Source organism: Quercus robur, chromosome 4 (genome assembly GCF_932294415.1).
Source record: "Quercus robur chromosome 4, dhQueRobu3.1, whole genome shotgun sequence".
Taxonomy (NCBI): Eukaryota; Viridiplantae; Streptophyta; class Magnoliopsida; order Fagales; family Fagaceae; genus Quercus; species Quercus robur.
Genome location: NC_065537.1, coordinates 70,754,873 through 70,781,443, shown reverse-complemented (window position 1 = coordinate 70,781,443; position 26,571 = coordinate 70,754,873). Strand labels below are relative to the sequence as shown.

The 26,571-nt window shown below is 34.3% G+C and overlaps 2 protein-coding genes and 1 long non-coding RNA gene across 5 annotated transcripts in view; 2 read left to right on the top strand and 1 right to left on the bottom strand.

Annotated features, from left to right (window-relative positions):
• The window catches only part of LOC126723557 (uncharacterized), a 144,940-nt gene that overhangs the window by 18,354 nt on the left and 100,015 nt on the right, over window positions 1-26,571 (bottom strand). The window lies entirely within an intron of this gene.
• The window catches only part of LOC126723547 (F-box/kelch-repeat protein At3g23880-like), a 92,111-nt gene that overhangs the window by 45,716 nt on the left and 19,824 nt on the right, over window positions 1-26,571 (top strand). The window contains exons 2-4 of one of the 2 annotated variants that reach the window (XR_007654374.1): window positions 19,442-19,772; window positions 19,909-20,031; window positions 20,154-20,459. The exons of the other annotated variant lie outside the window; for it this stretch is intronic. The gene's annotated coding sequence lies outside the window, so the exon portion shown is untranslated. Of the gene's footprint in view, window positions 1-19,441; window positions 19,773-19,908; window positions 20,032-20,153; window positions 20,460-26,571 lie in introns of those variants that run through there. 2 annotated transcript variants of the gene reach the window in all.
• LOC126723548 (F-box/kelch-repeat protein At3g23880-like) overlaps window positions 3,481-26,571 on the top strand; it is a 49,511-nt gene continuing 26,420 nt past the window's right edge. The window contains exons 1-3 of one of the 2 annotated variants that reach the window (XM_050427085.1): window positions 3,483-4,817; window positions 7,796-8,025; window positions 8,146-8,387. In XM_050427085.1, the coding sequence (XP_050283042.1) occupies window positions 3,616-4,817; window positions 7,796-8,025; window positions 8,146-8,162 (1,449 nt within the window). In that variant the 5' untranslated portion in view covers window positions 3,483-3,615 and the 3' untranslated portion in view covers window positions 8,163-8,387. Of the gene's footprint in view, window positions 4,818-7,795; window positions 8,026-8,145; window positions 8,388-26,571 lie in introns of those variants that run through there. The other variant, XM_050427086.1, reaches the window with a different exon arrangement.

Here is a 26,571-nt window from a genome sequence, read left to right as displayed (position 1 = left end):
AAATAATGGATAAAGGAAGGGGAAACACATGAATAAGGTGCTCAAATTTGAAGGGAGGTAAAAAAGTTGTGTATAAAAATAGAATGGTTAAAGAAACAAGTGGGACTTGGATGAACATGTTTATAAAATTTCAAAAATTGCATTGCACATGCCTGCACGAGTTAGCTAAAGCTGTCCAGTTCGAGTCTTGAGATTACCCGATACACGGTTCTTATGGGTAAGGTCGTGTATCCGGGGTTTACTCAGGATGGGGGTACACGAAGTGGCCCTGCCTTGAAGAGGTTCCTTGTGATAAAAATAATAATGGTAATTTCTTTTCTTCTTTTTCAAGATAATGTGTTGCATTGATTCTTAGTGCTTTGCTTCAAATTTTTGCCCCCAAAAAGAATGGAATGAAAGCCAATCCACCAAGACCACCACTCTCAATGATCTACACTTTTCTTTCCTTAAATTTTGATTTCACATAGCTTTATTCCAAATTTTGTTTATTAATTTATGCATTATTTTGATTTTCCATTTTTATGATTATGTTCGATTCTCACTAGCAAATTAGAGCTTTTCATGTACTTTTCTTCCCTAGGGTTTTCTTTCTTCTTTTATCAATTACTTTGACTTGGTTTCATTGGGTTTTTGAGATATGTTAAGTTGTTTTTTTTTTTTGGAGATATGTGTGTTTATGTTTGGGTCTAGGGGTTCTAGTTATTTTTGTAGTAGGGTTTTGTATCTCATTGTTTCTTTAGTAGTGCTTCTATTTGGTGCTTCTGTATGCCCAAAAGACTGAGAGGATTCTCTCTCAGAATTCACTTTTTTGAGATGAGGTCATTCACCCTTAAAGTTGATTCTTCTTCATGCCTAAAACATTTGGAGTAGGTAAGGTCATCCACCTCATCCCTTTATACGTTTGTACTTTTGGAGATTAATCAGCACGAAATTTGAAAACTATATACATCTTCATAACTTCCTTTTTCTCTTGTTTAAATGGTTGGTTTTGTGGATTTTCTATAATGGGTTGCTTTCTTATATGATAATTATTGGTTTTACTTTGTGGTTCAATTCGTTTTAGTATCTCAACCATCTAAGCCTTTTGGTGTATTTTCTGCTACCAAATTTCTAGGTTGACTTCAGATAGAGATATGCCAGCTACAAGAGGCAAAACACCTACTACAAGAGATACTACAACATGCGAGTGTATACGAGCTACCACTGGACATAATACATCAACAACAGACAATAATACATCAACAAGAGGCCTCTACAAGAGGCAATACTACACGACGGGAGAGCGCTCCAGCTACAAGAGGCATTGCTATTTGAATTGGAGACGATAATACAGCATCAGACAGAGAAAATAGCCACTTTGATATCACAAATTGAGATAATGGAGACTGCAGAATCAAAATTTACTGAACGTAAAAGTTAGTTAATTTGGAATGACCAATCTCTAGAACTCGAGAAATGAGATAGACATTTTTTTCCTTTAGTTTGGAGACATGTTTTGTGATGCTAGAGATCAAAGTGCGACACAAGTACAACAAGGATCCCCTTCTGCAAATCAGGAAACATGACCTATTATTTTGATGAACGAAAAATGGGAAAACGTGACCTTATTGTGGGACTAAGATTCTGTCATGATATTTTGCTATAGTTGTGAAATTAAGATCTTAATTTGAGACTGGTAAAATCAGTGATTGATATGAAAAGTAGTTTGTTGTATGTTTAGAAGTAGTCTTCAATGAATTTTTAGTAAATTTTGTGTTATGATAGGATGTTCTTTATTGTGTAGTCCTATAATCACAACAATATTTTTCACTATGGTTGAGTGGGTAGGTGTTTATCATCTACAAATAACAATTTGTCTGTAGGTGTAAAATATTTTGTGAAATATTTTGTACACCTAGAGTTATTGTTCTTAATTACATGGTTACGTTCAATGACCAAATATACTATGTAAAAAGTTATGGATTATACTTCATAATGATATAGAAAAAATTATTATTAAGCTCCAATGCTAATAGCATACAATTGAAAAAAAATACTCCAAATTTAAATTTTCTTCTTATTATCCCTTATTTTTAAGTCCGCTTTACCTTAAATTCTCTTCTTAAAACATCCATATTTTTACAATTTTTTTTAGTAAGCATGTTTTGAACTAGACTAGTATTAGCCTAAATTTTATTGGTGTTAATTATATTTTACCTAGGCTGTCCACTGGTAACCTACAATCCACCCACCTTTGCTGCTCGAATTCGAGTCAATCGCTACCCAAAACAATGACTATGGCAGTTGGCAACAAGTAGGGATGGCAATTTTGTCCCACCCTTCCTCGCTTCACTCAGTGTGGATTTTTCCCATACCACAAAGGTGATGGGGCGAGGATGGGGCAATATTTTTGCCTTGCACCATGAGGCGAAGCGGGAATGGGTTTAGACTTTTTAGATTGGCCCCGCCCCACCTCTCCCCGTCTCACGTTGCTAAGGGTTATAATTATAAAATTTTCATACTCTAATTTAAACAAACATATCAATATTAGTTTATTTTATTCTACCTAATATAGTTCTTTGCCTTTATTTTGTTTGTGTGTTATACTATGAGTTTTTTTTTTTTTTTTCTTTTTTTTGTGATTGTCTTGTTAAACACTTGGATATATTATTCAATTTTTTCCAAAAATTAATTTGATTTGATAGAATAAATTTAGTTGTAATTTCAAGTATATTTTTATTAATGAAATAGGTTTTATTAAAAAATATTTGTACTAGTTGTAGGGCAAATTAACAAAAAGTAGAATTTTACGAGGTGAGACGAGACTTTGCGGGGCCCCAAGGGGCACGGATGGGGTGAGAAAGATTTTCCCGTCTTGCTGAGCGAGGAGGGGATGAGGTAAAACAAAACCATGCGAGGCAGGGACGAAGACCCCATCCTCCAACCCCGCCCCGCCCCGCCCCGCCCCATTACAATCTCTAGCGACAAGTGTCCTCCAAAACCCATTGGGAGTAGGTCAAGTGGTGGGTCTCCCTTTTGAAACTCAATATAAACTTACTCAACCAACCCACCACCAAATATCTTAGAAATCTTGTTGGAATCCTACATTTCTACCAAGAATTCAACCTAGAATCACATTGTTGTCCAAGGTTCTGCCTAGATTTGGCAAAAATATTATGATCTCTACTCAAATCTAGTTGAGATCTTGTGATCTCTACTTGTGATCTCCGACAAGATGAGGAGGAAAATTAAAGTCTTTGACGAGATTTGACAATTGTCTCCTCTTTCTTGATTCCAATTGAAATTGACTCGACTCATACAAAGCCCAAAGTAAATGTTGGTGTGAGTGTGATGGTGTCCTTACTAAAACTTGAAGATATTATTAGAGGGTTTCAATGGGGGGAGTCTTGCCCTAATTTTTTATTTTTTATAAGAGTTACAAAAATCTTTGCCACTAATTTGTTTGATTAAAAAGTAATTGCCGGTAAAACAAAACAGTTCAAAAAGTAAAAAAAAAGACAGTCAACCAAAGCGATATCGTTTTCAGAACACTGTCTATCTCTATCTGTTTACGCCATTCCCAAGTTTTTCAAATCGAAAATTTCAGAAAAGCTTGAAATTGGGTTAGGGTTAGGAATGTCAGACTATCTCCCAGAGGAAGTGGTGCTGGAAATTCTGCACAGACTTCCCGTCAAATCCCTAATTCGATTCAGGTGCGTTTCTAAATCATGGAACTCTTTAATTACAACCCCTGCCTTCATCAATTCCCACTTTTCCTCCAATTCTTCCAACTCAAACAAATTAATTGTTAGGCACTGCGTTGATAAACCCTATTTAGAGCACTACAAATTAATTGACGATAACAATGACTCCTCATCTGATCAAATTCAACACATTGATTTCCCACTAACGAGTAGTCGTATAAACCATTTTATGTTAATCGGTTCCGTGAATGGATTGTTCAGTCTTTTTGAACTAGAGCGCTATGTTCTTTGGAATCCCTCTATTAGAAAATTTATAACCCTTCCAAACCCTTGCATTACTGTCAAAACGCACGGCCGCGTTAAGTGTCGTTCGGCATTCGGGTTTGATCCACGGACTAATGATTATAAGGTGGTGAGGATTGCATTTCGATGCGGAACTAAAAGGACTGAAGAGGCCAAAGTGCCTCTGGTCGAGGTTTACTCTCTTAATGAGGGATCTTGGAGAATAACAAGTGCTGGCGACTCTTTTTCACCCGGGATTAGTTTTGATGACTGGGGGCGACCATCAGCTTCTTTAAATGGGGCTGTCCATTTTGTTGGGAAGGATAGGGATGATAACTTTTGTCCATTAGTTTTGTCATTTGACTTAGGTGATGAGGTTTTTTGTGAGATATCAGTGCCAAATGGTGCATTCCGTACGAGTGATTATGTTCATACCTCAGTAATTGGAGGATCGCTTTCTCTTTTATGTCATGATACTTATAGACACACAGTGAACAACTGCTGTTCCATTTGGGTGATGAAAGAGTACGGTGTTGTTGATTCTTGGACTAAACTATTCACTGTTAATCTTTACGGAGGACTTATAAGGGTATTAGGTCTACAGAAGAATGGTAATATATTAGTAGAGGCAGAACTACCACTTCATTGGGAGCTATCTTCATATGACCCTAAGAGCAAACAAGTTAAGAATTTGGGAATTTGTGGGAGACCATACTATTTTTGTGTTGATAATTATATGGAGAACCTTGTCTTGCTTGACAAACCGAATGATGCAGTTTCCAAAAGGGGAGTGAGCAGGAAGAGGAAATGCAGAGATAAGCTTGATTCAAGTCAACATTTTAGCTTTTGCTTGTAAGTAAACATTTTTAGACCTCTATATACTGCTTTCAGATGTTAATTTGATATCGACTTGCTATAAAGAGTGGTCAGAACTGTTAAATGTAAGTTTGTGGTTGTCGTTGATGATGAGATTAGACATTTGCAAGCTGGAAACCAAATATAAATGAAAGGCTGATGTGATTATCTTTTTATATGCACAGAACTTGTCACATCTAATCCATATTCAATATCAAATTTTTTTTTACTCTTATCATTTTATTAGGGTTGCTAAGATTTTTCTGATATGATCTGCCATGGCCTTCAAATAGCGTGTTTTGTAAATGACGCGTTGTTTTGAACTAATGTAAATTCAACAAAGTATGGGATGATGCCAAACATTTAAAATTTGTTGTAACCATGTAACTTTTGGCTGACTCATAACATTTTGCTAAGGGTTTTGTTTTGTTTTAAAAAAAAAAAAAAAAAAAAAAAACACTAAGCTAGAAACTAATATAACTAAATAGGAAAAAGGAAACACAAAAGCTCCAAGGCTCATTTGAATTTTGATGGAGCAATTGGTTTAGTAATTACTCCTTGGTTGTATGGAACTTATATCCTTTGTGAATTTTGTAGAGAAAGAAACTTACGTACTTTTGAGGTTGTGGAAGCCACTAGTCACCCAAAATCATCTTTCCTATGAACTTTGTTTGAATTGTCTTTTGTTTTGGGGTCATAGTGAGATACATTATTGTAGACTTTGTTGATTCTCTCTCTCTTAGACTGGAACTTTTTTCTCTTGTGTTTCTTTGGGATTTACTTTGTGTCCATCTTTGTATCTGAGGTAATTCCCTTTTAATATAAAATTCCATATTATATATATATATATATATATAAGACACTTTCTTTTTAGTCTGCTAAGTGTTGGTTAGATGTCCTTGTAGAGTTTTAGTGATTCTTTTCTTTATTTTTTTTTTCTCTCTTTATTTATTTAGGGTAATGCTCACTTATTTTTTTGGGTTGAGCTTATTGAGGGGCATGAATAAACCTATAAATGAGGATAGTTCAAAATTTGAAAATAAGTATTATTGATGTGAATGGCATTCACTTAGTTTGGTGTACCTATTGTATGCCCCCTTTGTTCTTGGGTGATCTCTTTTCATTATTCAAAGAAATTTTACTAATAAAAAAATAAAAATTAAAGGAATATTTAATGAAGCATAAAGGACCAGCTTATGATTCCTTTTCTATCTATGTGCTGCTGCCTAATTAGCTTGTATTGCTTTTGTTCATTGAATTAAATCTTTTCCTTGAATAATCTATTACATTATTAATCTATTTGTCTATTACCCAACTGATGTTGACTTGTTTAATTAGTGGCAAATGCTCAATTGTTATGCCTCTTTACTGCCATTAAATTATCGGTGTTTGTGGGATGGATTTAATATTCTAGTTGATGTAATTGACGTTTTAAAGCTTATTTGTGAATGCATGTGATTGTGTATCAACTCTGTTTGTGTCAATACTTTTTTTTTTTTTTTTTTTATCCTAAATTTTGTACACAACTTGAATAAAAAAATGGAAGGTTGTATTAGGTTAATGGCTGGCATATAATTTAGTCACAGCTTGAATTTTCCGTGAACCCTTTACTTTCTCTCCCAACTTGAAATGCAGCTAAGTCCCCACCCTGCACAACGTTGTATTACTTCCTCCATGTTCACCAGGGTGAGTCTGTCTAATGGATTTATGAAATAGCCCTAGTTAACTTTGTCATATAACATTTCAGTGTCCAGGTTACAAATTACTTTAAAAACACTGCTATTGAGTATGCTATGCTATCAAAACATTCATTGGCAATAAACACCAAATAAGGGATTTTCCAACCTTGAATGAAAGCATTTCGGACTCTCACAAGACACCTATTGCACATTTAAACGATTATCCAACACTTTGTTTTTGGTTTAAGTGAAGAGATTAGCCCACACCATTGCCAATAAGAATATAGACATTTCCAACGAAGCTAATATGGCAAAAATCCTTGATATTGATCCCACCACTTTTATTATTATTTTTATTTGGAATCAAAGTGACATAAGTAGCATTTAAAGATTTCAAACTAGTAGTTATTATATAACACCATTTCCCCAAAACTCACCCAACCACTTCACTAATAACCTTCATTTTACATTAATATCTAACTCTTAATCTCTGGCCACCGTCTCTATTAGCAAAAAAAATTATCTTACTTTTCTCTCTCCAACAGTTGCATTGCACATTTGGTTCAAATTTAGTTCCCCAAAAAGAAAGGTGTGGGAGCCAATCCACCACTCTCACTGATCTGAATTTTTTATCCCTTTAAATTTTTATTTCACATTGCTTTCTTCAAAAAATTTTGTTATTGATTTATAGATTATTTTGATTTTCCAATTTTATGATTTGGTTCATTTCTCACCAGCCAATTAGGGCCTTTCAGGCACCTTTTTTTCCCCAGTTTTTCTTTCTTCTTTTATCAATTGCTTTGACTTAGTTTCATTGGGTTTTTGACATTTTTTAAGTTGATGATAGAGGTACGTGTGTTTATTTTTGGGTTTGGGGTTCTAGTTATTTTTGTATCTCATTTTTTTCTTTGGTAATGCATCTATTTGATGCTTCTTCATGCCCAAAAAGGATTCTCTCTGAATTCACTTTAACCAAGATGAGGTCATTCACACTCAAATTTGATTCTTCTTCATGCCTAAAAATTTGGAGGATTCTTTCTCTGAATTCACTTTGAGATAAAGTCATCCACCTCAGCCCTTCATTCGTTAGTAGTCTTGGTCTTGCTTGCAAGATATTTGATGTGTATACATCTTCTTGACTTCCTTTTTCTCTTGTTTAAGTGGGTTGATTGTGTGGATTTTCTATAATGGGTTGCTTTCTAATATGACATTTATTGGTTTTACTCTGTTGTTCAATTATCTTTGTTTCTCAACCATCTAAGCCTTTTGGTGTATATATTGCTACCAAATTTTCAGGTTGACATCTGATGAAGCTAGAGTACACCTGCTACAGGAGGCAAGAGAACAGCAACAAGAGGTAGTACAACTCGAAGAGACAGTACGCCAGCGACAAGAGGCAATGCTATATCAACAAGAGGCAATACAACAGCAGATGGAGAGAATGGCCTATTTTAAATCACAATTGGAGAAAGCGGCCAATTTTAAATCAAGATTGGCCCATTTGATTCAGCGATTAGGGGGGCCAGGTTATTACTTTGTTGTGCTTTTGTTATAGATATATTATGTGTTTTATAATGTAAATTACTTTATGTAGTATTTATAGTTGTGTTATAATGTTAATTGGAGTTATTTATCTTACATTTTAGGCTGGAGACATATTTAGTGGTGTTAGAGATCAAAGTGCAACACAAGAACAACAAAGATCCTCTTCTGCAGGTCAGGAAATGTGACCGTGAGGTGGGAGTGAGATTCTGTCTTAATATTTTGTTATACTTGGGATATTATGGTCTTAATTTGACACTGGTAAAAAGTAGCTTGTTGTATGTTAAGTAGTCTTCAATGAATTTAGTAAAATTTGTATTATGATAGAATATCCTTTGTTAGATGATTTTGATGTGAATAGCGTTTTTTTTTTTTTACTAAAATCTTTTTTTTAGTGGGGAGGGGAGAGGGGAAGAGAGAGAGAGAGAGAGAAGAAGAAAGATAGAAAGGCTATCGATGACCAAACATTCTACCTAAATAGTTATGAAAATTACAATTTACCTCCAATAGCATATAATTAAATTTAAAACAAGACATGTCCAATTCATATTTTCCTCTTCATACAGTGTACCCTGTTTAGCCTTCTTTACCTTGCAAATTCATTTTTTTGACAAAAAACTATATGTAATGGTAGCCACTTCGGATGCATTTACCACACAAAATTTTGAATATATAAAATCATGACACATGAAAGTGTAAAAGGAAAATTGGCATTAAAAATGAATCTGAGACCAAAGGAGATGAGAACTCCGGAAAGAAGGGGCAAAAGCCTCATTGTGGTAGGATGGTAGCAAACATGATTTCGAGTCTGACTCTATGCTTGATACACCAACTCACTACATCAAGAAAAGAGAATATTATTCTTTATTTATTTTTTTTAAAAGGAGGAAAATTGGTATTTTTGTTAAGGAGTGTATCTCTGTTGTTACTTTACGTTGTTAAATGGAGAACCAAAGGGATATATTATCCACGAGGGGATTGAGATAAGGTAACCCTCTCTCCTTTACCTTTCTCTTCTTTGTGCAGAGGAAACTACATGCATTTGCATCAAGTGAGGATTGAAAAAAGTTTGCATGGAGTGGTCATTTGTATTAGAGCTCCAAAAATTACTCACACTTTCTTTGCGTATAACAAGTCTTTAGCCGAACATCCATGAATAAGTGCATAAAAATCCAAGATATCCTTAGACAATATGAAGACGCCTCATGTCAAAAATTAAGCTGTAAGAAAAAAAAAAATTCTTTAGTGAAAATATATTAGTTGAGGGATCGAGTTTGGCTACAAACTTGATTGTAGCCTAATGCTATAATTAACAATATGAAGATGACATGTGTTCACTTATTAAACCACATTGAAATGATTGTATACAATTATTTTATGTGAGTCATGTGTATTGCACGTGACAAAGACATGTCATCTTCCTATTATTGGTTATTGCAAGCTACAACCAAGTTTGTATCCAAACTTTGTTCTTAATTGAGAGGCAAAAGGAAATCAAAATCTTGCTAGGAGTTCCAACAGTGAAGTGGTATGAAAAATACCTTGAATTTCCCTTGGAAATTTGACGATAAAAAACAAGCATTTATTGAAATAAGAGAAAGGGTATGGACTACGGAAGAAGCTTGTGGAAAAAAAAGCTGCTATCTCAAGTGAAATTCTAATCAAGGTAGTGGCCTAAGCCATTTCTACATTCACTATTAGTTGTTTTAAGCTCTAAAAGGAATTATGCAAAGAGTTGAGTTCTAAAATGTGAGAATTCCAGAAGGGTCATACGGACAAAGAAAGGAAAATCAACTGGTTTAGATGGGACATAATGTAAGTACCCAAGTCAAAAGCGGGAATGGGATTTTAGGCGCTTCATGAGTTTAATTTAGCTTTATTAGCAAAGTAGGGTGGCAGTTAATGAATGATAGCAATTCACTTCTTTATTGAGTAAACAAAGCCATATATTTTCTAACAAGCAATTTTATGGAGTCGAATCTGAATGACGCTGGTTCATATGCTTCTTCTTCTTTTTTTTGGTTGGGGGGTAGAAAATGCTGCTTATATAGAAAAACCAAAGAGGAAAGTCAAATAGAGATTTAAAGGGCATACCCTCTCATAACAATAGGAGGACGACCAAAATAAATGAAGGTCTTGGTCAGTGCTCAATCCCTTCCTAGCCAGTAAGTCTGCACACTTATTGGCTTCACGAAAGCAATGCTTCATCTTCACCTAAGGAATCCGGTTGATGAGGGTCCTACAATTAATTATAAGAGAAGCATGGTGTAAAATATAGTTAAACTCTTCTGTCACCCAACCAAGAACAACTTTAGCATCAACTTCAATTTCGACAGCCAACCGGTTTAAATTAACACAAAGCATAAGCCCATCCCTTAAAGCCCAAGTTTTAAGGGAAGGGCTTATGCCTGGAGGATAGCTTATGGTGCTTAGTATGCGTATGAGATGGAAAATAGTTAATGTAATAAAAGTCAAGATTTGCAGTGACAAATAGCTCTCCACCCCAATATCTTATATGCTAGTATCAACAGTAAAGCTCCACCTCGAAGTTGTAATCAGCTCATTGATTGATCATAGATGAACATCTCCATAATTTGTGAAGGTTTTAGGTTTATTTCTTTTGTTAGTGCAAGCTCCACCCCGAAGCTGTAGTGAGCTCATTGATTGATCAACGATTTTAAGTTGCTGTGGAGGTGGGTGTTCATTATTTCTCCCCTCAATTTGGGTGTTTTGCCTGGACTTTTTATAAAAGACCTGTTAAATTTCAATTAATCTGATTTTTTTTAAAAAAAAAAATCTAAATTTGAAAGGAAAATTAAAAAATATTAAAAATACTTGCAAACTTTCAATGACAAAACATACCGTCTATAAAAAGTTATAGTTCATAATGATTTAACGAAAGTTACAATTTATCCCTTAGGTCTAATCCTATCATAATATAGTATTGTTTAGTCATATAAAAATAATAAAAAACGGTGGGTACTCCCTCTTCTCTTAGGCAGTAGAAGTTTTTTGTCCCTTCCTTACGAAGGAGTGTTTTGTTTTTGTCTCTCTAGGGATAACAAGTTTATCTCTAGAGCTTGTGGGGTTTTTCTTGTGGGATTAGGGGAAGCAATTTTTTGTCTCCTCTTGTGTGTAGTTCTTTTTCATTCTTTCTTCCAACCTGTCTTAATGGAGGAACTCATAGATACTTGGCGAAATATGTCTCTCTCAGAGAGGGAGGATTCAGGTTTTACCCTTTGAAGTGATTAGCGATCTCAGAAGTTCATCTTGAATCTTTGCTATTAGCGTGGCAAGCTGAGTCACGATGACAAGAGCTGTGAACTATGGATTCAAAGCAAAGGCACCTTACAAATTTCAAAACAACAAGTTGGTCCATCACTTTGGGCTTCTCCACACTGTTCAACAAGGAAAGGTGTAATCGTGGTGCCTGAGATGTTTGAAAGGACCTCATCTCAACCTGCATGGAACGAAAGGGAGACTGCCGACTATAGTGAATCCGGTATAGCAGCTTTGATTGAGGGAGGCAGCGATGAAATGGTGCAAGAAAACGTTGAGACGGTGCAAAAGGACGTTACATCAGTTATGGAATCCGAGTTTTGTGGAATTGATTCCTCATTAATGCTAACATCGCATTCAAAGTTGGCGGTGATTTCAAACTCTACAACTACTATGGGAATTTCTAAAAGTCTGAAATCCCAGCCAATCATTAAAGAGTCCAGCCCATTTAATGCACCTCTTATTTTGGTTGTGGAAGTAAAGAGTGATGCGTTGAGAGCAAAAATAAGTGATATTGAAGCAGCATTACCCATGCATGATTGCTAACCAATTATTGCTCCTATTGACTCTAATTCCCAGCAATCCCAATGGCAAGTGTTTAATGTGATCAATATTTTAGACAAGGAAAAATTTTCAACAACAACAATTAGGGGTAATGAGCCAGATCAGTCCAATCGGCCTCCACACTGCAAGAGGACGTTACATCAGTTATGGAATCCGAGTTTTGTGGAATTGATTCCTCATTAATGCTGACATCGCATTCAAAGTTGGCGGTGATTTCAAACTCTACAACTACTATGGGAATTTCTAAAAGTCTAAAATCCCAGCCAATCATTAAAGAGTCCAGCCCATTTAATGCACCTCTTATTTTGGATGTGGAAGTAAAGAGTGATACGTTGAGAGCAAAAATAAGTGATATTGAAGCAGCATTACCCATGCATGATTGCTAACCAATTATTGCTCCTATTGACTCTAATTCCCAGCAATCCCAATGGCAAGTGTTTAATGCGATCAATATTTTAGATAAGGAAAAATTCTCAACAACAACAATTAGGGGTAATGAGCCAGATCAGTCCAATCGGCCTCCACACTGCAAGAGGACGTTACATCAGTTATGGAATCCGAGTTTTGTGGAATTGATTCCTCATTAATGCTGACATCGCATTCAAAGTTGGCGGTGATTTCAAACTCTACAACTACTATGGGAATTTCTAAAAGTCTAAAATCCCAACCAATCATTAAAGAGTCCAGCCCATTTAATGCACCTCTTATTTTGGTTGTGGAAGTAAAGAGTGATACGTTGGTAGCAAAAATAAGTGATATTGAAGCAGCATTACCCGTGCATGATTGCTAACCAATTATTGCTCCTATTGACTCTAATTCCCAGCAATCCCAATAGCAAGTGTTTAATGCGATCAATATTTCAGACAAGGAAAAATTCTCAACAACAGCAATTAGGGGTAATGAGCCAGATCAATCCAATCGGCCTCCACACTGCGCCATTTGGAAACCACCTCCATGGCCGATCCTGAAGGTGAACTTTGATGGTGCTATGTTCCGAGAACAAATTTCAGTGGGTGTGGGAGTTGTAATCCAAGATGATAAGGGTTAGGTTGTAGAATCCACAGACGAGAAAATCACTTTGCCCTACTGGGTTACTGTTGTGGAAGTGATTGCAACTAAGAGAGCACTCAGGTTGGCTCTAGATATCGGTCTCTCACCTATTGTCCTTGAAGGGGATTCCAAGAACACTAATGATGCCCTAATGTGTGAGGGATCATTGTTGGCGGACTACAGACACTTGGTAGATGATGCAAGGAGGTTAGCAAACCAGTTTGAATCCATGGAGTTCAGTCATGTCAAAAGAGAGGATAATAGTACGGTTCACAATATTGCTAGACATGCAAGACATGTTAGCGAGTTATCGGTATGGATGGAGGATGTTCCTCCACACCTCTCCGCTATAATTCAAGCCAAATCAGCCTTTCGTTAAATAAAATTATAGTGCTCTTTCTAAAAAAAAAAAAAAAAAACACTTCTTTTGATACTGTTTACTATTTAATTAGAAAAAAAAAAAGTGTTATAGTATTTAAAGCATTTTGACAAATGATATTTAGATGCTAGACATATCTATGAAATATATAATATATGAAATAAAAAAATTTTGACTATTGGTTGATCTTATAATATTTTGTCAAGTAAACTAAAAACTGTTCATAATTTAGTACATCATTATTATTCCATTATATATATTTTTAATTGAATTTTAATTATACTTTATATTTAAATATCTATTAAAATCTTACCAAATCATATTTCATTTACAAAACAAAAATGTAATAAATACCTATTAATTAGGGGTGTCCAACCAAACCTAGTACCCGACCAACCTGCCTTACCTGGCCAACTCGACCCAAAAACCGACTGACTTGACGATAGTAATGATCAACAGCAGATCTCCACCTCTAAAACTCGAGTCCGGTGGGTCGGTTGACGGGTCTAAGCATGGAAAACCGATTTCCAACCAACCTGACTATTTACACACTAGAAACTTGTTGTTTTTCGTTGATTGGAGTGGTTAGTTGGTTTGGTTTTGGCCAATCTGTCGAGATCTAATCAAATCCAATTATAACCAATAGATTTTGGAAAAATCTGGCCGATTTATGCAAAATCCAATGACATTTTGCACAATCTGAAATCGGCCGAGACCTAACCAAAAATTGAAGACATCTGACCACCCAAACTTCCTCCTTCTACCGATAGGTAGCGAGTCTAGGTATGGGAGACCCAAAGTGATTGGGTCGATTCTAAGTTGGGTACAAACCTGACTCGTGGACAGCCCAACTATTAATAATAACCATAATTATTAAAATTTACAATTAGACAAAAAATAAAAGATTGAAACAATTAATTATATCATGTATAACTTTACCATGCATTGTAACTTTTTCTTTTTCTTTTTAAATCTCATACCCTCTTTTCATTCCTTTCTTTTTTATGTGCGTTTGTTTCTTAATTTTTTTTAAAAGAAAAAAAAAACCAAAAGAAATCCAAAAAAGCTTGGTCTTAAAAAAAACACACACATAACCAAGCAAATATTAGAGGTTTCAATGGTGGGAGTCTTCCCCCTAATTTTTTTTTTGGTAAAAGAAAAAGGTTTTGCTAATATATGCCATAAGGGCATATAATAATTTTCCTTTTAGGAAAAAATTTTCTTGAAAATTGAAAAAATATCTTAAAAAAATATTTCCAAAAATGGATAACTTAATGTGTGCTCTAAGGGCACACATTAACCAAACCCAAAGAAAAATCTTGCCGCTAATTTCTTTGATTAATTTTTTTGAGTAATGGATAACTTAGTGTGTATTTGGTTCCTGAGTTTTGCTTTTGCGTTTTGCGTTTTGCTTTTTTTTTTTCTTTTTTTTTTCACACGCGTTTCAGGGGACAGAAGTACTGTTCAGTACTGTTTGGCCTTTTTTTTTTTACATTTCTGTCAATCAGTGGGCCCGTGTACTGTTTATGGACCCACAAATTTCATTTTTTATTAATTTTTTCATTAAAAATGAGTCCCACAGCACTATTCACACATTTAAAAATTATTTTGCTACAGTGTTTTCAGTTTTCAGTTTCAGTAAAATAAATTCTATTCAAAAACACCCTTAATGTATGCCTTAAGATTACAATAATTTTCCTTTTTAGAAAAGAATTTTTCGAAATTTGAAAAAATATCTTAAAAAAATATTTTCCAAAATAGATAACTAAAATCTTGCCGCTAATTTGTTTGAATATTCTTTTTGAGTAAAAGAAATTGCACGGTTTACAACAAAACCGCAGTTCAAAAAATATAAACAAAGCAAAACAGCGAGTCTCAAACCAAAGCTTGAAATTGAAATTTCAGAAAAGCTTGAAATTTGATTAGGAATGTCAGACTATCTCCCAGAGGAAGTGGTGCTAGAAATCCTGCACAGACTACCCGTGAAATCCCTAATTCAATTCAGGTGCGTTTCAAAATCATGGAACTCTCTAATTACAAGCTCTGTCTTCATCAATTCCCATCTCACTCGATCACATTCACTTCTCTCCGATTACAACAAATTAATCGTTAGGCACTGCCTCGATAAACCCTACGTAGAGCACTACAAATTAATTGACGATAGCAATGACTCGTTTGATCAAATTCAAAACATCGAGTTACCACTCACGAGTCGCCGTATCCAACATTTTAGGTTAATTGGTTCCGCGAATGGATTGTTCAGTCTTTTTGAACAAGAGCGCTTTATTCTTTGGAATCCCTCTATTAGAAAATTTATCACCCTTCCAAAACCTTGCATTACTGTCAAAGCGCACGGCCGCCTTACGTGTCGTCCGGCATTCGGGTTTGATCCCCGGACTAATGATTATAAGGTGGTGAGAATTGCATTTCCATCTGAAGAGGCCAAACCACCTCTAATTGAGGCTTACTCTCTTAATGAGGACTCTTGGAAATTAACTAGTGCCTCTTTTCCGCTGGGTATTGGTTTTTCTGATTGGCATAGACCCGCAGCTTCTTTAGGTGGGGCTGTCCATTTTGCGGTATATGATAAGGACAATCACAGTCCGTTAATTTTGTCGTTTGATTTGGGTGATGAGGTTTTTCGCTTGATGTCATTGCCAAATTGTGCATTCAGTTGGAGTAATATTCAAACCTCGGTAATTGGGGGATCGCTTTCTCTGTTATTTTATGATGATAGGTTTGTAGCCAACAAATGTTGTGCCATTTGGGTGATGAAAGAGTATGGCGTTGTTGATTCTTGGACTAAATTGTTAACCGTTGATTTCAACAAAGAAATTATAGGGGTGTTATGTCTCCAGAAGAATGGCAATATATTAGTGGAGGCAAAACTACCAAGTGATTGGGAGCTCTCTTCATATGACCCTAAGAGCCAACATGTTAAGAGTTTGGGGATTTGTGGGAGGCCGCACTATTTTCATGTTGATAATTTTGTGGAGAACCTTGTCTTACTTGACAAACCAAATGATGCAGTTTCCAAAAGGGGAGCGTGCAGGAAGAGGAAGTGCAGGTAAAAGCTTGATTCAACTCAAAATTTCAGCATTTACTTTTCTCAATTCTACCTTTTTCCTGGTATATACTAGATACTGCTATGTGGCTATAAGTAAATATTTTCAGACCTCAATATACTGCTCTCAGATGTTAATTTGTTATCTGCTTGATATAAAGAGTGGTCAGAAGTTCCATAGATCAGTTGCTTGCCCTCTTTAGTGGATCTCTTTTTCATTGGTCTCGGACTTGGGGACTCACATCTAGTGATTCTTTCCCTTCTTTCCTTTGTTCTCTCTACTTTTTAATTAGTTTTCTTTTCTTCATTGTTTTCTTTTCTCTTTTGTATTCCATTGTAATTTTTGGTTTGCTTCTTCATGCATAAAGTGGCCGGTTGAATATACAGTGGTCAGAAGTGTTAAATGCAATTTTGTGGTTGTCATTGATGATGAGATTGAACATTTGCAAGATGGAAACAGTAAATATAAAATAAAGTCTGATGTTATTGTCTTTTTCTATATGCTAAACTTGTCACAGCTAATCCATATTCAATTTCAAAATGTGTTTTATGCTTCCTGTCTCATTAGACTTGCTTAGATTTTTCTGATATGATCAGCCATTGCCTTCTGATTTTGTGTTTTTTACGTGACTTGTTATTTTGTATCAATGTACATTCAAAAAGTATAAGAATAACCAAGAGAGAGAGAGAAAGAAACGAGGCCCAAACATTTAAAAGTTTTTTAACGATTTAACTATAGGTAGAATCATGACATTTTGTTAGGGGTTTTGATTGATTAAATGTATTACATTGTATTGAGTGTGGGAGTTGCATCAGGGTGACCCTAGTGACAACCCTAGTGTTTGTTGTAAAAATGTAATCAATAATGGGGTTTGCCCAAAAAAATAGGTACTGTTTTGTTTAGCTGAATATATGATGTAGACTTAGCTTCTGCACTGCATTGAGTTACTTTAGTTATGTGTTGATATGGAAAGATTATTGATATTAATGGTGCTAGGTGGATAAATTGGACCTTCTTCAGCTTATTCAATAATTTTTTATTTTGGCTTTTCACTTGAATTTTATTAGGATTTTGTCGAGAAAATTTTGAAATAGAACTATGCATATAGAATAGGATTGTCATTGGGCCTCAACCCTTAATGTATCTATAAAAATTTTATTTTACTGATAAAATAAGGTATAGGATAGGATTTTTTTATTGTTACACAGTCAAGTCTACTCTATGGTGAAAATCAGATCTATGGTTATGTTATATAAAAGGAAGATGATGAGAGTGTAAGCACTATGGTTATGTTTGTTTCATGGATAATCAGGGGAAAGAAAGTGAGTTTCAGGAATATTTTCTGTTCTTTTGGTGGTAGGAACTTTGGCCAATCCTGTAACATAGTGTTTTAAAAACTAGTAAAAAATGTTGCACCAGCATAGAAGGCAACTTCTAGGTTATTAATGTATCTTAAGATATGTTAAGAACAAGATTTTATAAATGAAGAGTATTAATGCATTTATTTTCTAAGCATCAACGGTCATTTCCAAGGGATTAGAAAATATAAGAAAACATATCCATAATGAATAGTGAAGTAGAAGTTGCTTTCCTTCACTTTTACCTTGGTTTGCTCAATTAGTTATTTGCTGGTTCATTATATGTCTGAATATGCAGATGTCTTTATTTTTTTGTTTGAGAAAAAAGGGCCATGACGTCTCCCCAGAAGTGTATGTGGTATGTGAAGGCTTCAAAAAGGCTGCTTTCTTTGTTTGGACAACAGCGTAGGGGGAGTCACACTTACGTTTAAAATAGGTTAACATTAGTTAGGTAAATTTAATAATTATTCCAAAGATTGATAGGGGATATTGTAAATTTGTAGAATTTTAAAATAATATCAAGAGAGGGTGTAACCACACAATATGGGTTGGTGACACTTGATGATTGTATTAGATATAAAATAATGGATAAAGGAAGGGGAAACACATGAATAAGGTGCTCAAATTTGAAGGGAGGTAAAAAAGTTGTGTATAAAAATAGAATGGTTAAAGAAACAAGTGGGACTTGGATGAACATGTTTATAAAATTTCAAAAATTGCATTGCACATGCCTGCATGGGTTAGCTAAAGCTGTCCAGTTCGAGTCTTGAGATTACCCGATACACGGTTCTTATGGGTAAGGTCGTGTATCCGGGGTTTACTCAGGATGGGGGTACACGAAGTGGCCCTGCCTTGAAGAGGTTCCTTGTGATAAAAATAATAATGGTAATTTCTTTTCTTCTTTTTCAAGATAAAGTGTTGCATTGATTCTTAGTGCTTTGCTTCAAATTTTTGCCCCCAAAAAGAATGGAATGAAAGCCAATCCACCAGGACCACCACTCTTAGTGATCCGCACTTTTCTTTCCTTAAATTTTGATTTCACATAGCTTTATTCCAAATTTTGTTTATTAATTTATGCATTATTTTGATTTCCATTTTTATGATTATGTTCGATTCTCACTAGCAAATTAGAGCTTTTCATGTACTTTTTTTTCCCAGGGTTTTCTTTCTTCTTTTATCAATTACTTTGACTTGGTTTCATTGGGTTTTTGAGATATGTTAAGTTTTTTTTTTAGATCTGTTAAGTTGTTGATAGAGATATGTGTGTTTATGTTTGGGTCTGGGAATTCTAGTTATTTTTGTAGTAGGGTTTTTTATCTCATTGTTTCTTTAGTAATGCTTCTATTTGATGCTTCTATATGCCCAAAAGACCAAGAGGATTCTCTCTCAGAATTCACTTTTTTGAGATGAGGTCATTCACCCTTAAAGTTGATTCTTCTTTATGCCTAAAACATTTGGAGTATGTAAGGTCATCTACCTCATCCCATTATAAGTTTGTACATGGAGATTAATCGGCACGAAATTTGGAAACTATATACATCTTCATAACTTCCTTTTTCTCTTGTTTAAATGGTTGGTTATGTGGATTTTCTATAATGGGTTGCTTTCTAATATGATAATTATTGGTTTTACTTTGTGGTTCAATTTGTTTTTGTATCTCAACCATCTAAGCCTTTTGGTGTATCTTCTGCTACCAAATTTCTAGGTTGACTTCAGACAAAGAGATATGCCAGCTACAAGAGGCAAAACACCTGCTACAAGAGATACTACAACATGCGAGTGTATACGAGCTACAATTGGACATAATACATCAACAATAGACAATAATACATCAACAAGAGGCAATTCTATTGCCTCTACAAGAGGCAATACTACACGATGGGAGAGCACTCCAGCTACAAGAGGCATTGCTATATGAACTGGAGACAATACTACAGCAGCAGACAGAGAAAATAGCCACTTTGATATCACAAATTGAGATAATGGAGACTGCAGAATCAAAATTGGTCTTTTTAATTCAACGATTAAAGGGCCAGGTTATTACTTCAGTGTGCTTTTATTAATATATATATATATATATATTATCTACTTTTTACTGTAAATGTAGTACTTTATGCAGTTTATAAGTGTTTTGTTATATTGTTAATTGGATTTATTTATCTTATATTTTAGGCTGAAGTAGAGACAATGCTACAACAGAAGACAGAGAAAATGACCTCTTTAAAATCACAATTGGAGAAAATGGACACTATAAAATCAAAATTGGTATCTTTGATTCAACAATTCAAGGGTCAGGTAATTACTTTGTTGTGCTTTTGTTATAAATATATTGTGTTTTTTAATGTAAACGTAATACTTTATGCAGTGTTTAGAGTTGTGTTATGATATTAATTGGAGTTGTTTATCTCATATTTTAGGCTGGAGAGATGTTTAGTGGCGTTGGAGATCAAAGTTCAGCACAAGTACAACAAAGATCCTCTTCTGCAGGGCAAGAAATGTGACCTTGCGGTGGGCAGTAAAGTTTTATGCAGTACATGGACATAATTTTTTTTTTGAAAATTATGGTCTTGATTTGACACTCGTAAAATTTGTGATTAATATGACAGGTTTTTTTTTTTTTTTTTTTTTTTTTTTTTTTTTTTTTTTTTTTTTTTTTTTTTTTTTAAGTAAACTTCAATGAATTTTGTAAATTATGTATTATGATAGGACATTCTTTTAGATGGGTTTATTTGATTAGTTTTTTTTTTTTTTTACTAAAATCGATATAAATAAATAAATAAAATAAAATAAAAGATAATAAGGCTACTTTCAATGACAAAACGTACTGCCTAACTGGCTAAACAGTAATAGTTCATAATGTTTTAGTGAAAATTACAATTTACCTCATATATCATATAATTAAGGGAAACAAAAAATGTCCAAATTTAAATTCTCTTATTGATACAGTATTCTTTGTTTAGTCTTTTTGACCTTACAAATTCAATTTATTGTAACTACCATGGAAAAAATTTTGATTTCAGCTTCCCAAACCAATTCATCCATGTCTTTGTAACAACTGTTTTTTAGTAACTGTGTCTTACAACTGAATATATGAAATCATGACACGTGTCCTTGGGCTTAAGAATTAAGATTATCCTCTCTCTCTCTCTTTGCAGATGCCACATAGGAGACATGCATTATCAATAGTATGTTAATAAGAAATTATTGGGTAGTCCTGGACTACAAGGTTAATGCTGACTTTGTAGTACCAATCAACGAGAGTCTGCCTCTTTGATAAAAATGCATTACATCATCTGACATCCACATCAACTCAATAACAATAGTTCCTAATTATTTCTAATAAGTGACAATAGAATTGTCTATTGACAATTTTGTTTTGTTGAATATCTAATAATATATTAACCAGAGAATTAATGCAATTGAAAGTGTAAAAGTTAAATTAAAATGAAATATGACTAGGGAAAACGTCATTGTGGTAAGCTGGTAAGTGGTAACAAATGTGGTTTCAAATCTGTCTCAATACTTTGATACCCCTACTAACTAGCATAAAAAAAAAAGTGTCAAAACACTCCCCCCAAATCCCTACAAAGAATAACCTAGTATTGTGCTACCATATACCATTTATAAAGTTAATTAACTTCCATCTCAAGTAACATGTCTATGCATCTTATTTGGTAGTCAAAAACCTATATTATTTATAGAGAATGGAAAGATGCGGTAATATGGCCATAAAACTAGATATAAATAAGACTTATGATAAGGTAGTTATAAGTGCTCCATGAAAAGTTGATAAAAAGAATGTGTTTTCGTGAATATTGTATACCAATTGTTATGGAATGTGTCTCCATTGTTACTTAAAGAGAGAACCAAGGGGTTGAGATAAGACGACCTATGCCCCTTAACCGTTTTCGTCTCTATGTAAAAGGATTACATGCATTTTCATTAGATGAGAAAGGAAAAAAAAAAGTTTGGATAAAGTATATTAGTTGAGAGATAGGAGGTAATAAAAACCTTCCTAGGAGTTTGAGCTCTTATTGTCCTCATTGAATTTGAAGAATAAAAAAAATTATTTTTGCTGAAATTTTATTAAAAGAAGAAAAGAAAAGAAAAAACAAACAAACAAATGGTATGAAGTAGGTTCAAAGTGGAAAGAGAAGCTACTATGTCAAGCTTAGATATACTAATCATGCTTGGTTAATATGTCAATAAGGGAGTTGTTTATTGACATATTAACTAGAGAAAGAAAAGAAAAAAGATTTGAACCTAGTATATGGGCGAAAATGGCCAAATGGCCATCAAAATCTAACTATTTAGTTAATAGACCCATTTTGAAACTATATAGTTTATTAGCAATTCGAGTCTCAGAGACTCGATTTTGGATTTCAAAATTGAGTCTCAAAGACTCGATTTACAAACAAAATTTTTTTTTTTTTAAACTTTGAGTCTCAAGCGCAGCCTCATCTCACCGGATCGGATCAGATCACAGAGGGAGAAAGAGTCAGATCACAGAGGGAGAAAGAGTCAGATCAGATCAGAGAGAGGGAGACCAGATCAGAGGCCGCACGACCTGGGCAGCGCGACCTGGGAGCCAGGCCGCGCGAGCCAGGCTGCCAGGCTCGCGCGGCCTGAGGTTCGCCGCGGCCTGGGTGGATCTGATTTTTTCTGGGTTTTTTCTTCGTCGTCTTTTTTTTTTTTTTTTTTTTTTTTTTTCCTTTTGTATCTGATTTCATTTTAGTTATATATAGGCTTATAAATCGAGTCTTTAAGACTCGATTTTTAAGCAGCCGAAATATGATGAAAATCGAGTCTTAAAGACTCGATTTTCAGATCAAAATCGAGTCTCTTATACTCGAATTGCTAATAAACTATATAGTTTCAAAACCGGTCTACTAACTAAATAGTTTAGATTTGATGGCCATTTGGCCATTTTCGCCTAGTATATGGCTCCTAATTTCATTTAACTATTGACATATTAACTAGAGAAATAAAAAGAAAAAAAAAATTTGAACCTAGTATTGCGGTGCCTAAAATTATTTATAAAGTGGAAAGAGAAGCTGCTATGTCAAGTTAAGAAAGATATACTAATCAAGCTCGGTTAATATGGCAATAATAAAGTTTTCTGTTGACATATTAATTAGAGGAAGAAATAGAAAAAAGATTTGAACATAGTGATGTGGTGCCTAATTCATTTATAAAGTTAATTAACTTCTATATCAACTAGCATGAAAATGCATTCTAATTTAGTAGTAAAAGACCTAAATTAGTAGATGGGTGGATGGATTCATACGGCCCTAAAACTATCAATGAATAAGGTTTATGACAAGGTAGGATGAGTGTTTCTTGAAAATAGATAAGTAAATGAGTTTTTATGATTAATGGATATCATTGATCAAGGACAGACCCAAGGGGACCTAGGCCGCCCCGGCCCAAAGAAAAAAGAGGAAATTTTTTTTGGGGGCCCCTGGCCTATAGAAAAAAAAGATAATTTTTTTTTATTCGTTATATATATATATATATATTTTTTTTAGAGCTGCACTTCCCGCTTCCAAAAACTCAAACCTCCTCATTTTTAATTAGCTTAGCCCAACTAGCAACTATCAAACTCAAAAACTTAACAAAAACAAAAATTTTAAATAAAAAATAAAACATCCTAGTTAGCCCAATATTAAAGTACTAGCATTAGGTGTTCTAAATGATAAATATTTTGTATTTAGAACACTAAATACCAAAAACACTACTATACAAGACATTTCAAATGCTATATTAAAGTAACAAAAGTAAGTTTTGGTTTGTGAAAATAATTTTTTTTTTGCAACAGCTGATGCTCTTATAAAACAATATTATTTTGTATTATTTTTTATCTTAGTTGATATTTTGTAAGTATTATATGGATATCTATTTGGATTTTTTTTTTCTTATGCTTCAGCCCCCCTAGCTTGAAATCCTAGGTCCGCTCTTGTCATTGATAATATTTTATCTAAGAAATCATAAAGAATATTTTGATAATAATCTTTCTAAATAATCTTAATTATCTATCTAAAAAATTTATAGCCATAGCAAGGTTCGTTACCTCCTTCCACAATCCACAAGCAAACTCATATTGGTTTTACAACTACACCACTCCACTAACTCATTTGCTCTTGTAGCCAATGCACTTTTTATATATAATAGAAGGGACAAAATTGGCTTCTGCCCTTTTTAGGCAAAATAAATAGCATTATACCTCATTTCTCAAACTAATTAGGGAAATGCCCCCTCTTTTGAAACTCGACTTTCTCATAATCGAGTTAAGTCCTATAGTGACGTTTTTAAGGACCTATAGTGACCTTTTTAAGGACCTATAGTGGCGTTTTGTGTCTTTACTTACATCTACTTTCACAATATTATACTGTGTTTCCGTCTCTTCCTTTCAGATGTGCGTCCCCTTCCCCTTTTATGGGCTCTGATACCATAAAGGGGGAAGGGGACATACAGCTAAAGGGAAGAGACAGAAGCATAGTATAATATTGTGAAAGTAGATGTAAGTAAATAACTTAACAACAAAAAAGATTCAATAGTATGGCGGTAAAACCAGCCAAGCAGTATATATATCAAAATAATTCAAATTAAATGAAAGCAATTTAGAACCGTCTGGGATGGTGATAATCTGTCCAAGGTGGTGATAGCAAATAAGTAGAATAATGAACAAAAAACTGAAAATACTTGTTATTGAAATTAAAACAAACACTTACAGTAGTAATGAATACAAGATCTCAATAGTAAAGGTTAACAATTACAAAGCTTGAACTAATCCTAGTTACAAGTTTGTAGTAGTAGGAAATAGGGAGATAGTAGTAGTAGGAACAAGGAATTTTCTCTCAAAGAAGGCCTCTAAGGGAGGAAGGCTCTAAGGAAAGAAAATTCTGAAGTTAAAACTTAAGGGACAACCCCCCTTAAATAGGCAAAATCGGAGTGAACAGTATCATGAACAATAACAGGTGAATAGTGACAAATGAATAGTAAAAGAGAATTTTTATTCTTTTTGACTCAAGATTGTAGGGAATCCTCCGTAGGGATCAACAAGAGACCTACAAATTTAGGGACAAGGCCACATTATTGCTGTCCTTAGGTGCCAAAAGTAACCAATAAAAGAAACCAATAAGCACTATCCTTCAGAAGCACTGGCATTGTTGTCTTCAAATGAGCACTATTATTGGGAATCTTCAGAAGCAACATATTGGTAGGAAAAGGCTTTTAGCAGTGGCAAATATTGAAATGTTTTGGCGATTATGCAGGCTAGACAAATAGGAGAATCAAAATCTTCTGCAAAATCCGGGGTATCTTGAAATAGTTCCGGATTTTCAACAACATATTCTTCAAAAAGATTGAAGTATTTTGGTTTTTGTGCAAGCCAGACAAATAAAGAAATCATCCATCAGTCAACTGCAAGATCTTGACTAAACAGTTTTTGATTGAGGGAGTAGCATAGGAGAGTAACTTTATTAGTGAGAACAGTAGTATTATAGCAGTAACAATGTCACTTATTAATCAGTAGAAGGAGCATCAGATGGATAGCCATCAAAAGGATCAAAAGGATCTTGTGGAGAATCACATTCATGCTCATGGTAAATAGCATATTGATTACAAAATCCACAATATCGAATTGGCTCAAACACTGGTCTTCTTCCTGGGATGAGAAGACTCCTTGGATTACAATGATCAGTTATCTGCAAATGAGCAATGGCATCAGCATGTGGCCTGGGACCAGAAACATAAATTCTATCAGTGCTTCCTATGAAATGATAATCTTTCCATAGGTTCTGAGCAACTTCAATAATTTGATTATTAAAATAATTTCTCCAACATTCGGCAAGAGCATAAGGATCATCAAAGGACAAGTGAGAATTTCCTTCAAGCCATTGCCCTTGATAAGTGTGACCATTAATGAGAACGAGATGTTTTGAGGGCTGGACATTCATCCAATTATCTCTTTCCCATTTTGGCAAAGTACTCCAGCATCTGATGGAAACAAAAGGACTATTAAATCCTTTAATAGCATCTTGAATAATTTGTGGAAGCTGACTGGCTTGATAATGGTTTGTTAATTTTATGAATCTAATAAAGCCATATTCAAACATTTGGGAAAGCCAATTAGGATCTCTATCATCCTCATCATCACCAACATATGAATCATCATCATAATTAATTAGAAAATCAGGAAACGGGTGTTTCTTTTCATACACTTTGAAAGTACTCCCAAAGTGTTCTTCCCATTCCAGTTGGATAAACACGTTAAAAAACTTGCATAAAGCTCTAGTTCATGGAACTCGAGTTATAAAATATTATTATAAGTCCTTAAAACGTCACTATAGGTCCTTAAAAACGTTACTATAGTGTTCCAGAAAAAAAAAATTTTAACTCGATTTTGAGAAAGTCGAATTTCAAAAGAAAAGCATTTCCTAATTAATTTGGAAAAAGGAGTAGAAAGCTATTTATTTTGCCCAAAAAGGGCAGAGGCCAATTTTGTCCATAATAGAAGTCTTAAATTCTCTTCCAATCAACTATCCTTATAGCAATTATTGTTGCAATCACAACCCCTAGCAAATCTCACAAACTTCGAAGCACATGTACTTCATTTAAAGTGTTATACTCATGTCGTATCTATGTCATATTGGTGTTGTATCAACTATTTTATGTTATAATTTTAAAAAATGGCTAACGTCATCGTATTGTACTTACACTTGTACCTGTACCATTGTCAGTATCCATGCATCCTAGCTCACAAATCCGTATAGTTGTACCTCGTAAGCAACACATTGTGAAGTATCACACGAGCACCAACAGAAGGCTAGAGAG